This window comes from Salvia hispanica, chromosome 1 (genome assembly GCF_029641045.1).
Source record: "Salvia hispanica isolate PSC_SH4W2 chromosome 1, Shi_PSC_v1, whole genome shotgun sequence".
Lineage (NCBI taxonomy): Eukaryota > Viridiplantae > Streptophyta > Magnoliopsida > Lamiales > Lamiaceae > Salvia > Salvia hispanica.
The window spans coordinates 19,140,795-19,153,040 of record NC_142692.1 but is presented as its reverse complement, the minus strand read 5'-3'; the positions used below and the strand labels follow the sequence as shown (position 1 = coordinate 19,153,040).

The window sequence follows — 12,246 nt, the reverse complement described above, 5'->3', positions numbered from 1 at the left end:
CATTTGAGGTCCGTCAACAACGAGGTAATATCAATCGAGGTACTTTCTTACTATTTTCAAGTTTTTCTGGATGAAAATACCCTCAATACTTGAAGGGTGTATATTTTTAATAAACTTATCACATACTCATATTTTTTATAAATATTTTTACTATATATATTTTTGACAAATTTTTAAAATATAATTTGACCTTCAATATTGTCAATTAATTTTGTGACATTCATGAAAAATTCCTTGTTCAATATATCAATATTTAAGTATAGTCTATTGATTGTGACATTAATTTTTACTAGTATCCATACCTTAAAAATATTTTGAATTATTTAATTATAAAAAGTTGAATATGAACTTTTCTTGCATAATTAAGTGATAATATTGACTGTCAAATTATATCTCGTCAAAAGTTGATTTACAGATTTTACTTAAATAAATGCATCAAAAAATTTCAATATAGTGCATATATAGTATCAATAGAACTATGTTGAAGTTTTAGTGTATGCATGTTGAAATATTTACATCATTGTGTTGATATTTTTAATACATTATGTTGATATAAGAAAAACCACAAAGAATATCATATTATTGAAAGATTGACAATTTGCCATTTTATTAATATTTTATCTACTATTTATTAAAATCCGTGAGATTTAGTCTCATCCACTCATTTTAATATCTAATGGAATGTGTGTCCTACTTGTATATATGATTTTATAATAAAGTTTTAGTGAAATAAAGTAGTAGAATGTGAGGTCCATTAAATATATATTGGACGGATGAAAATGGAAAAATAAGACGTATTTTGGTGGACGGAGGTAGTAACCGCTAACTATGTCAACGGCCTATGTTATCGATGTCAACACGAAGACATTTGTATATCAACTAAATTTTGCAACCCGGATATAAAATCGTGCTATCCAGGCTAGCCATTCGGGATGAAGAGTTATGTGGACTAATCTGGTCGAGTTGCGGATCAGCCCATTGGGTTGGGTATTTAAATTGAAAATTTGATAATAATTTTAATCTTAGGGGTTATGTTCTGTATTTTTTATTGGTTAAACTCTTCTTCATTATTGTCGGTTTGTCTTCCATTCACTGACTATTCACCAACCAGCGACCCACCAACACCGGTATAAGAATCCCTAAGGTTTAATTCAGGACACATTTCTGCACTTTGATCAAAGAATATAACTCTCGGTTCATGAAAAAATAATAGTTTCGTTGTGGGCAATTAAAAAAAAATTCTAGTCTAAGCATACCAAGCGATGAAGTGAACAACATGAATTGGTGTGCCCAGCCAACAATTTCTTACAAATATAGTAATACAGTCTAAAATATAAAAATTGAATGTAGCTATGATATGGAAAATTTCTTCGATTTTTTGGCTTTCGTTTCTTTTATTTTAAATTTTAGTGCACACATAATTTTTTTTTAAGTATATACTCCCCCGAGTGAATCATTTTCTTTTTAGGGATTTCCCATTCTAAATCACATATTTTCGAAAATAGAAACGACATTCTCTACTTTTTCTATCTCTCTTATTTTATTCTCTCCACATAATTCACAAAACAATACTACTATATAAAATTTCATGTCGGAACAGCAAATGCTCCATTTAAACTGGGACGGAGGGAGTATAAAATAAAGTTTCTTTCGATCATGAGAACCAACCAAAACGCAAAGGTTTTTTTTTGACTGAGTGACTGCAACCTACAATTCTATGCATTTGGAAGAAACCGTCAGTTGCAATGCGAAGATTCTATGAAATCATTTCGGTCCAAAGAGCTCCAATATTCAAAAGTTCGGCAACATCTTTCATTAATGAAGAAATACGGTGCAAGAGTGGAACGAGCGAAGCCAACATTATGACTTCAGCCATGATGTTTTTCCAACATGACACCTGCGGGAGGGCCTTCAAGTTTGTCACTAATTGGAAGAAGGTTCGAGGTCTTGATAAAGTGAGCGGGTGGTACCCAATCCTCCTCGGGCTCGACCAACGGACGAGGACGAGGTCGCAAGCTAGCTCAATGGAGCTCATATGGGAGGGTTGGACATCGGTATGAGTAGGTATGGAACCGGTCCGTGACATCATCCAATTGGGGCGAAGGCGCTCTAATTATTTGCGTATGGGCAGCTTGTTACGAGCTTCCAACAAAAATTGGGCCTACCAACAATATTGTCGTCACTGGAAGAGGAGTGATTTTTTAACTTTTAAGATTTTAATTACTCCCTCTGTCCCTGAAAATTTGTCATCTATTTCCATTTTCGTCTGTCTTTGAAAATTTGTCACCTTTTACTTTTACTCCCTCCGTCCCTGATTAGGAGTCACACTTTGATCGGGCACGAATTTTAAGAAATATAAAGAAAAGTTAGTGGAATGTGAGACCCATTTTTTTATATTGGTTTAATAATAAAATGTGAGTGAATTGAGTTAGTGGAATGTGAGACCTACTTACTATTTATGGTAAAAATGAAGTATGACTTTTAGTTGGGGACGGACCGAAATAGAAAAGTGTGACTCTTAATCGGGGACGGAGGGAGTATCATTTTTTGTAGTGGGCCTCACATTCCACTAACTCATTCTCACTCATATTTTATTATAAAACTAATATATAAAACTAGGATCCACGTGTGACTAACTTTTTCAACCCGCTTTCTATTATATTTCTTAAGACCCGTGTCGGGTCAAATGGTGACAAATTAAAAGGACGAAGGGAGTATGTAATTTTAATTTTTAAGATTTTTATTATATAATTTTAATTTTCTAGAATTTAATTACTATAATTTTTTAGTTTTAGGAATTTGTAATGAAATTTTTATTTTTTTTAATGAAGTGTTTCTATTGAAATGTTTTTTTCTTTAATTGTTGAAATGAAATAGTGGGATCCATGAATAGTAAATTGAAAACTTGGATAAGTGATGAATGATTGGCTGAAGGGAACGGTAAAAATTGGTGTGGGATCATAAATAGTTAAAGGACGGGATGGATAATGGATGATCGTTGTGGATGTTCTTAATATTTTATCTCTTATTTTGATTTTTCCATATTCTTTATATGCTATAAAAAATATACTCACCCCATCCCATAAAAATAGAAACTTTTGGGACGATAAATGTTTTAATTCACAGTTGTTAAAGTAAGAGAGATAGAAAGAAAAAGTAATTGAAATATTATTAATGAAGAATGAGAGCATCCACATCGGATGCTAAATGCATCCCTATCTCGTCTCAGAGAGACAAGACGCCCGCGAGACGGCGTTGTGGGCGACATCCCGTCCGGAAGAGGCAGCTGGCGAGACGGTCTTGCCACACGCCGGGGCGACGTGGCGCGCGCTGGTGCGTGCGTGACGCCCACTCGCCGGCCCGCGAGTGGGCGTCGTAATTATGACGTCATAAATTTTATTTTATTTTTAAAAATACGTAATATTACCGTTTTAAAAAACGGTAACTTTTTTTAATTTTTTTTTTCTTATTCTATAAATACACACTACTCTTCCATTATCCATTCTACACACAAACACTCTAAACACCACATCTATTCTTCTCTCAAACCACCTCTCTTTCCTCTCCAATTTCTGTAAAAATGTCCGGTGACGGAAACTCCAGCGGCTTCGATTTAAACGCGTTTGGCGACTGGGGGCCATGAACCACTCTCTGGCTGGTTCGTCGACGCCGGGCACCCAAGGCTCGGCGACGGCGGCGACGGAGCCGTACCAAGCACCGCATTTTGATTTGGATGCATACTATCGTCCTTCCCCCCCCCCCGAGGGCAACGCAGGGATTTCCCAAATTAGGGAGAATATTCCGGAGGAACACATTCCGGAATACTTTCCGTTGGGCAGCGGTGGAGGCTCCGCCATTCGCGATGCCGAGGACGAATCGACCCCGGTGGAGGAGGAGGATCTAGGCCGTCATCCATACGGCCACAAGGACACGTTGGCTCTATACACCTCTTGGCTCACCGTCTCGTACGATTCCATTGTCGGGAATCAACAAAACAAATTGTGCTTTTGGGAGAAGGTCACAGAACTTTACGCAGATTCAAAGCCGAAGGGGACTTGCCCCCGCACCGTGAAGATGCTCCGCAGTCATTGGGACCGGGTCGATAAAGATGTCAAAAAGTTTTGCGCGGTCTACAGGGGTGAAGCAGAGCATTATCAAAGCGGAGCCAGTGAAGCCAACATTCTGCGAGCAGCGATGCGCGTCCTTAAAGACGACGTCAAAAAAGATTTCAAACATATCGATGTTTGGCAGTTGGTCAGAAACGAAGATCAGTGGGCTGGCGGTGTCCGGTCCTCGAGCTCGAAACGCACGAAGCACACGGGGAGTGGCTACTCGTCTAGAGAGGGCGGCGGATTAGGCAACGCCTCACATGAGGCTGGGGACACGCCCATTGAAGCCGGTGGCTCCTCCTCCGATTCACGACGTCGGCCGCAAGGGACCAAGGCGGCGAATGCGGCTAGAGGGAGAGGGAGAGGGAAGGGGAAGAGCCGAGGCGAATCGAGCCAAGAGGGCGCGGGTGCGGGTGCGGGCGCGGGCGTGGGCTCGAACACTCCCATGTGGTTCGTATACATGCTCTCCACGACGGCTGACACTTCCAAGATGACGCCTACCCAATACGAACATCATGTTCTCGAAATGCAGGCGATGGCAAGGCAACTTGGTCTTCAACCGGGTGCACCGCCGCCGGCTTCGGGGGATGATTCACCGGCGGAGTAGTTTTTTAAGTGTTTTTAATTTCTAGTATTTTAAATTATGTGTGTTTTTACTTTTTTAGGATTTTAATTATGTGTTTTTTTTATTTTTTTAGGATTTTAATTATGTCTTTTTTTATTTTTTTAGGTATTTAAATTATAATTTTATTTTATTTAATGAAGTGTGTTTTATTATTAATTGATTTTGTTGGAAATACAAATGAAAAATGAAATTGAATGAATAGTTAAGAGATGAGATGGTTAAGAGATGAATGGATGTGGGTGTTATCTCTTAGTTAAGAGATGGAGTGAAAAGTACAGTGGGGCCCATGAATAGTGAAGAGATGAGAGGGTTAAGAGACGGATAAGAGACACCGCTGTGGATGGCCTGAGACACATTTCATTAGAGAGAAAAAAGTTACCAAAAATATAAGCATGCTATTTTTATGGGACATGCAAAAATGGAAAGTGTTTCTATTTTTATAGGATGGATGAAGTATATAATTAAAAATTAATTAAGATACTAATAAATTTTAAATTATGGTCATACTTCATTACTCCCTGCGGCCTACAAGAATATGCACACTTTCCTTTTTTGTCAATTCCACAATATTATGCATTTTCTAATTTTGGAAACTCTTTTCTCTATAAAGAGATGAGACTATTTTCCACTAATAATACTTTAATTACTTTTTCTCTCTACCTCTCTTTTACTTTACCAATTTTGCATTAAAACCCGTGTCGAATTCAAAGTGCATATTCTTTTAGGACAGAGGGAGTACTCGTTCAGATTTTTCATGAAATAAAAATAAAAGTATCCTTTTTAGCATATTAATTAATTTTAACTATAATTTGTATTAGTATACTAAATACTTCCTCCGTCCCCAATTAAGAGTCACACTTCATTTTTACCATAAATAGTAAGTAGGTCTCACATTCCACTAACTCAATTCACTCACATTTTATTATGAAACCAATATAAAAAAATGGGTCTCACATTCCACTAACTTTTTCAACCAACTTTTCTTTACATTTCTTAAAATCCGTGTCCGGTCAAAGTGTAACTTTTATTCGGGGACGGATGGAGTAATTAATATGTATTGAATACTTAGTAAGTATTCTTTAAGAATTACTATTATACACATTACTGATATTTTTGATGCATATAAAATTTTTTGTTTCATTATATAGAAGTTTTCTTTCGCCTTTAATATTTTATTTTCTTGCTTTAAAAATTTCTTTAATTATTATATATGTACAAAAGTATTAAAAGTTATAATTAATTAACTACTCCTTACATCCCGTTCAAAATTGACAACTTTTCCTTTTTTGTTTGTCCCATCAAGATTCACTTTCTAATTTTGGAAATAGCATCCTCTCACTTTATTAAAATAATCAATTATTTTTTTTCCTCCCTACTTCATTCCACCTAACAACTCTTCCTAAATTCTCGTGCCATTGAAGAATGTGACCATCTTTAGTGGGACGGAGGGAGTATTTAATACGCTAACAAAGTTTGAATTATGACCATATTCATTACTTGTGTAGATATCAATTGGTTATGAATATAATTAAAATTATCTTAGAACATTAATTAATGCATAAAAAAAATCTACCAACTCTTTTTTTTTTTATGGTAAATGATTAGAAATTAATGATGCAAACTCCATCATCGTGGCAAACTTAACCCTGAACCCGAGACCGTTAGTCGAAAGACATTACCACTCTATGACTACCAACTCACGCATATTAAATCTGTTGTAACCGATTCAAACACGAGACCACTAATATTTTTTATGTAACTGGGACTAACTTTGGTGTATGAGCCAAAACGATTTTTCGTGCATGACTAGAGGATTTCTTTTCAAATAAAGAGCCATCCAATTCTTCCGATAGTGGTAGAATCAAGTGGAGCTAGCATCGAGTTTCCAAGAACAAAGAAATCAAGTCGTCCTAGGTCTCCAGACAAAGACATTCTTTCTTCAGGTACCAAAATTCCTAAGTTGGAAGCATGTGCAACTTTAGAATGGATTGTGATTCCTACTTCTATTTTAATAGAGGGCACTGAATAAAAACGCAAAGGAAATGCAAAAAAAATGTCATTTCATCCTATTCTCATTCCATTCTACCCAACTCACGCACAAAATAACATCTCAAAAATCTGTTGTAACCAGATTAAACACGAGACCACTGATATTTTTATGTAGACTACCAAAACGATTTATTCGCGGGCGAATAGAGCATTTCTTTTCAAATATAGGATAACCCAATTCTTCCGACAGTGGCAGAATCGAGTGAAGCTAGCCTCGACTTTCCAATACCAGAGAAACCAAGTCGTCCTAGATCTCCAAACAGACATTCTCCAAACAGGCATTCTTCGGGTACCAAAATTCCTAAGTGGGAAATTTGTCCAACTTTGGAATGTGAGGGAATTGAATAAAAATGCAAAGCGAATGCAAAAAAAATGTCATTTCATTCCTATCCTCATTCCATTCTACTCTTATGTCATTCTATTATACCAAGAATGACCTAAGTTTCTCCATACCATTAATCCCAAAAAACTCTAAAAACACACAACGCCATGCTTAATCCTAAACACAAGAACAGAGGTAGCAGAAACAACATTTAGACAAAATCCATATGCCTATGCTTGGATTGCATTGCTGAAACCAGCATCAGCCATCATTATAGAGAGTGAAACCAAAACTGCGAAAATAGAGCAGCCAAGATCACGTGACACACCCAATTCAAATTATCTAGGAAATAAATGACGAATGCTGCAGAAGAACAAATGAGTCATCAAGAATGTTATCTCCTAAAAGTTACAAGTTGAAACAAAAAATGTTGCCAGAAAACGTAATGTGTGTACATCGTAGAGCATCAAGTGGAAACTGACAACGTGAAATTCAAGAAACAAGAGACAATTTGGAATCATATAGATGAGTTTCAAAGAACTGGCACGAAGATGTGAAATCAACAACTGTTATCTCACAAGAAGAGCTAAATTCTTAAGATGTACTACTACTATAGTGTTTAGGAAGAATCCTCACGATTTGACAAAAAAATAATACCAACAAGAAGAAATTTTCCATAGTCAGAGTCTGCAATAAGTATCATCCCGTTCTTAGGAATTGATAGCAAATCAAACAACAAAACCCATAGGTAAAAACGAAGAGCATAGAAAGATGAGAAAAAGACGATATAGCAGACCTATATTGGAAGTTGGAACAGCTTCTCAGCAGTGAATACACACTACTGAAAACGGCTGAAACAATATGCTTTCACCGTAACCATAATCTACGTCTATTCTTCACAGAAAAAGCAGACAACATTCAGGTATTTTCATTGCTGTGCACAGGTTTTCGCCTTAAGAAACGGAGTACCATCTAAATCAGATGCCTAAAGCGTTCAAATCAGATGTCTCCCTTTCCTTTTTAGTTTTTCTTACTCAAGATATCCACTTTCTATATTTGGAAATAAATCCCTCTCACCCTCTCTTCATTAAAATATTCAATCATCTTTTCCATTCTACTTTATCACACACAACTACTCCAACTACTATTCAAGAATGTGGACATCTACATCTATTTCTTAATCTTTGTGCCAAAAAGAAATGAGGAGTATTAACGTAAAACTAGGACAAAGCACAATGCTATATCAGTAAAATTTGTTCATTGAAGTACGGTGGCAAAGCAACCATAGAACTCAATTCGACATAGTAAATATAAAGGGGTACATTATCTACATTGAATTACACAATTTTAAAAAAAGTGAGAGCACAATCAATCGAGAAACTCAAACTCATCTTCCCTCAAATGCGCAAGGAATTTAATCGGCTTACCGCCGCGGCCGCTAATCTCCTCTGCCACAAATTCCACCTTGTAGGGCAAATTCGCAGAGATCCTCTTCCCCTTATGAACCCCGACGTACTGCTTCAGCAACCCGACCCGGCCCGTGAGATCCACTTCGGGCACCTTGGGCACGTGGTACACTTTCAGGGGCACCTTGACCCGGACTTTCGACCCGAGTATCGACTCCGCCCTTTTCACCTCCTCATCGTGATCGAGAGTCAAGGAATTGGATATTGCGGTTGAATTGCAGGAGATCGAAATTGGGATTGACGGAGCGAAGAAAGATTGCTTCTTTTGGATGTGGTTGAAACTGAGATGGGAATTGGAGATCTTGGAAGTGGGGATGTTGAGAATTGAAGAGAAGAAGGCTGTTGAGGCGGTCATTGTTTGTTATTTTGGGGGAAGATGATTTTCAATTGAGGGTTGTGGTGTGGCGTTAGAGTTTTATACGTTTATCCACTACAACTGCAAATGTATGGGTTATAGTTATCCACTACATATGGATTAAAATTTTGTTTAAATCACATACCCTTTTTTAGCTTTTATCTAATTTAGAGTAGTAGTTTCGTAAACAAGTACTCCCTCCGTTCCCTCATAGTTGAGGTGTAACTTTTCGGCACGGAGTTTAAGAAATGAATGTTGAGTATGTTAAATAAATAGATAAAAAAGTAAGAAAGAGAAAAAGGTAGAGAGAATAAAATAAGAAAGAGAAAAAGGTAGAGAGAATAAAGTAAAAAGTGAATAAAGTAGAAAGAATAAAGTTACTATATATGGAAATGACTCAACCAGTGGCGGACGCAGGATTTTAACGATGGGGGGTCCAAAAATAATTTTAAAAATAAAATACAAATATAAAAATAAAACAATAATGTTTAAATATTAAAGTCAAATACAATCATATCATAACATTTCTCTTCTATTTTTCATCTTCTGAAATCGCTGCATAATAGTTTCATTACTAACATAAACAAAGACATCCTTTTCAATGTAAGGAACTAAGCAATCATGTAACAGTTGATCTCCCATACTATTACGTAGAGTACTCTTGATGATCTTCATTGCTGAAAAAGCTCTTTCCACTGAGGCAGTAGCAACCGGCAAGATCAATGACAACTTGACTAACAAATAAACCAATGGAAAATTTTCATGCTTTCTTGTAGAAACCATCTTCTTAGCAAGACCACCAATCCCAAATACTTGTGAAAAATTTTCATCTATCCGCACATCAAAAATAAAGCTTTCAAGTTGGTTTTCAAGCTCTTTCAAAGCAACTCCAGAAAATTCTGATGGATAATAACTAGTAAGACGAAGCAGATTCTCCAAATCAAACGCAGAAAATGAATCTCTAGGATCAAAACATGCCATACATGAAAGTAAGTCCGTGTTAATTTCACCAAAACGATGGTTTAACTCTTGAGCTTGCATGTCAATCACAGAACAAAATATCTCAACTCGATAATAGTGGAGATTCTTCCTTTTTTCAGCTCTACGGTTTGCTTTTCCTCGAGGCACAAACTCATCTTCCATGTCAAGGACATTTATCTCATATTTGTTACAGAACTCAAAAACTTCATTAAGCAAACCCTCCCAACCTTCTTCCCTCAACATTTGCAAACGTGCTTTTGCTACCTTGACAAGATTCATTGCATTGACAATGTCTTGATCCTTTTTTTGTAGCACTTGAGAGAGTTCATGTGTGATTCCCAAGATTTGCATCATAAGATGTAACACAAAGACAAACTCAAAGAGATTAATTATTGCTGACACATCATTAGCTTCAGCCCTATGTGGATACTCACGAGAATTCTCTCCCACATATACAAGAACATCACTAATCGAAGAAAACAATTGCATCAAGTTGATAAGAGTACCATAATGCGAACTCCAACGAGTATCTCCAGGCCGCTTTAACGCCATCTCTTGATTCAATCCTCTCCCGGTATGAATTTCATCACTTGCAATCCGCTCTAAAATTTTCTCTCTCTGCTTTTCTCTAAGTATATCTCTGCGCTTACAAGAACTTTCAATAACATTACACAAACGGTTGACAGTATTATAAAAAGACCCAATACTTGTATGCTTTTTGGCAACAACGACAATTGTGAGTTGAAGCTGGTGAGAAAAACAATGTACATAATAAGCACTAGGATTTCTCCTAAGTATCAAACTTTTCAACCCATTGAATTCTCCTCTCATGTTGCTTGCACCATCATATCCTTGTCCTCTCAAACTAGATACACTTAAGTCATAAGTAGATAACAAAGAATCAAGTGCCTTCTCCAGTGAGGTCGCAATCGTGTCACTAACATGCACCACACCAAGAAAACGTTCCATAACACATCCATTCTTGTCCACATATCGCACCACAACACTCATTTGCTCTTTGACAGATATATCTCGACACTCATCAACTAATATGGAGAAAAAATCATTTCCCATATCTTGTACAATGACTTTTGTTGTCTCAACAGCAAATGCATTTATGATGTCTTTCTGAATTCTCGGTGATGTTAGTTTGAGATTGTCAGGAGCATTTTTTAGTACAACACTAGATATCTCATCGCTGCAAGAGGAAATAACTTTCAAAAGCTCAAGAAAGTTACCTTGATTTAAGGATCCTTCAGACTCATCGTGTCCGCGAGAAGGCATTCCTTGCATGATAAGATAACGAAGGCAAACAACCGTTGCATTTAATCTGCAGCGATAATCAAGCTTCGATTGTGTTGACTGCTTTGATATAGAGACTTCAATGTGTTGAGCTTGATTCATCAAATCCTGACATGCTAATCTACACCTATTATGAGCACTTGTATGATTTCCAACATGATCTCTTAACCTTTCTTTCTTGTTCCAAGTAGTAAACCCTTTTGATACAAAGGCATCTTGTCCATTTCCGTGGAGTCTTAAGAAAAGATAGCAATATAAGCAGTAAGCAGCTTCCTTTGAAACACTATACTCCAACCAAGGCTTAAATTCATCAAACCAAAGTGAGACAAATTTACGTTTTCGATTTCCATTACTTGTAGAAAGGAAATTATGGTTGCGTGGTTGACATGGACCTCTTAGCAAATAAGCTCCACGAACTTGTTCTATTGAGTTTGGTGGATAACTCATTATGTCAGGTCGTTCTCCGGGATCACTTGGAAGCTTCTCCAAATCAACTTTATCATTGTCTTCATTCGGTAACTCTTGAGATTGGAGAAGTGCGGGTTCATCCTCTAAATCGACTTTATCTTTGTCTTCAATCGGTAACTCTTGTGGTTGGAGAAGTGGAGGTTCATTCACTGACGAAGATGAGACCTCGGCAACAGGAGAAACTTTATTGAAATAACGATGCATTTATCTACATAAAAGAAAATGCACAATTCAGTAAATGCATATTAGAAACTTAAATTGCATCTACATAAAATAAAATGCACGATAAGTACATACATATTAGAAACTTAAATTGGAAACCACTACTAACTCATTGAAACATTACAAAATGAATATAATACTCAATTTGGCAATCCTAAATAAACAAAGTAAATAATTTTCTATAACAGCAAGATATAGAATAAAAGAGAGATGAACAAATATTATCTAAATATTATTCACAAACAAACAATCACAAACAAACAAAGTAAGATATATATTTTTAAAGCTCAAACACGAAGACACCCCATTTTTAAATAAAAAGCAATTTTCTCTTACTCTGATTTAGG

The 12,246-nt window shown here is 36.5% G+C and overlaps 4 protein-coding genes across 4 annotated transcripts; 1 reads left to right on the top strand and 3 right to left on the bottom strand.

Moving 5' to 3' along the window:
- Nucleotides 1–3,639: 3,639 nt before the first annotated feature.
- LOC148933389 (glutathione S-transferase T3-like) lies at nucleotides 3,640–4,700 on the top strand. Its single transcript, XM_089059894.1, has 2 exons — nucleotides 3,640–4,399; nucleotides 4,642–4,700. The coding sequence occupies exons 1-2, from the start codon at nucleotides 3,640–3,642 to the stop codon at nucleotides 4,698–4,700; spliced, it is 819 nt and encodes a 272-aa protein (XP_088916020.1).
- Nucleotides 4,701–8,348: 3,648 nt separating this feature from the next.
- On the bottom strand, nucleotides 8,349–8,984 carry LOC125218146 (ferredoxin-thioredoxin reductase, variable chain-like). The gene has a single exon (XM_048119749.2). It carries the CDS (start codon nucleotides 8,924–8,926, stop codon nucleotides 8,474–8,476), a length of 453 nt encoding a protein of 150 aa, XP_047975706.1. The 5' UTR covers nucleotides 8,927–8,984; the 3' UTR covers nucleotides 8,349–8,473.
- A 458-nt stretch (nucleotides 8,985–9,442) lies between these two features.
- On the bottom strand, nucleotides 9,443–10,396 carry LOC148933388 (uncharacterized). Its single transcript, XM_089062434.1, has one exon. It carries the CDS (start codon nucleotides 10,394–10,396, stop codon nucleotides 9,443–9,445), a length of 954 nt encoding a protein of 317 aa, XP_088918560.1.
- A 42-nt stretch (nucleotides 10,397–10,438) lies between these two features.
- LOC125221091 (uncharacterized) lies at nucleotides 10,439–11,881 on the bottom strand (the record flags this gene model as incomplete). Its single annotated transcript, XM_089059891.1, has 1 exon — nucleotides 10,439–11,881. A coding segment is annotated over exon 1 (1,443 nt), but the record flags the coding sequence as incomplete, so codon positions are not given.
- Between the last annotated feature and the right edge of the window lie 365 nt (nucleotides 11,882–12,246).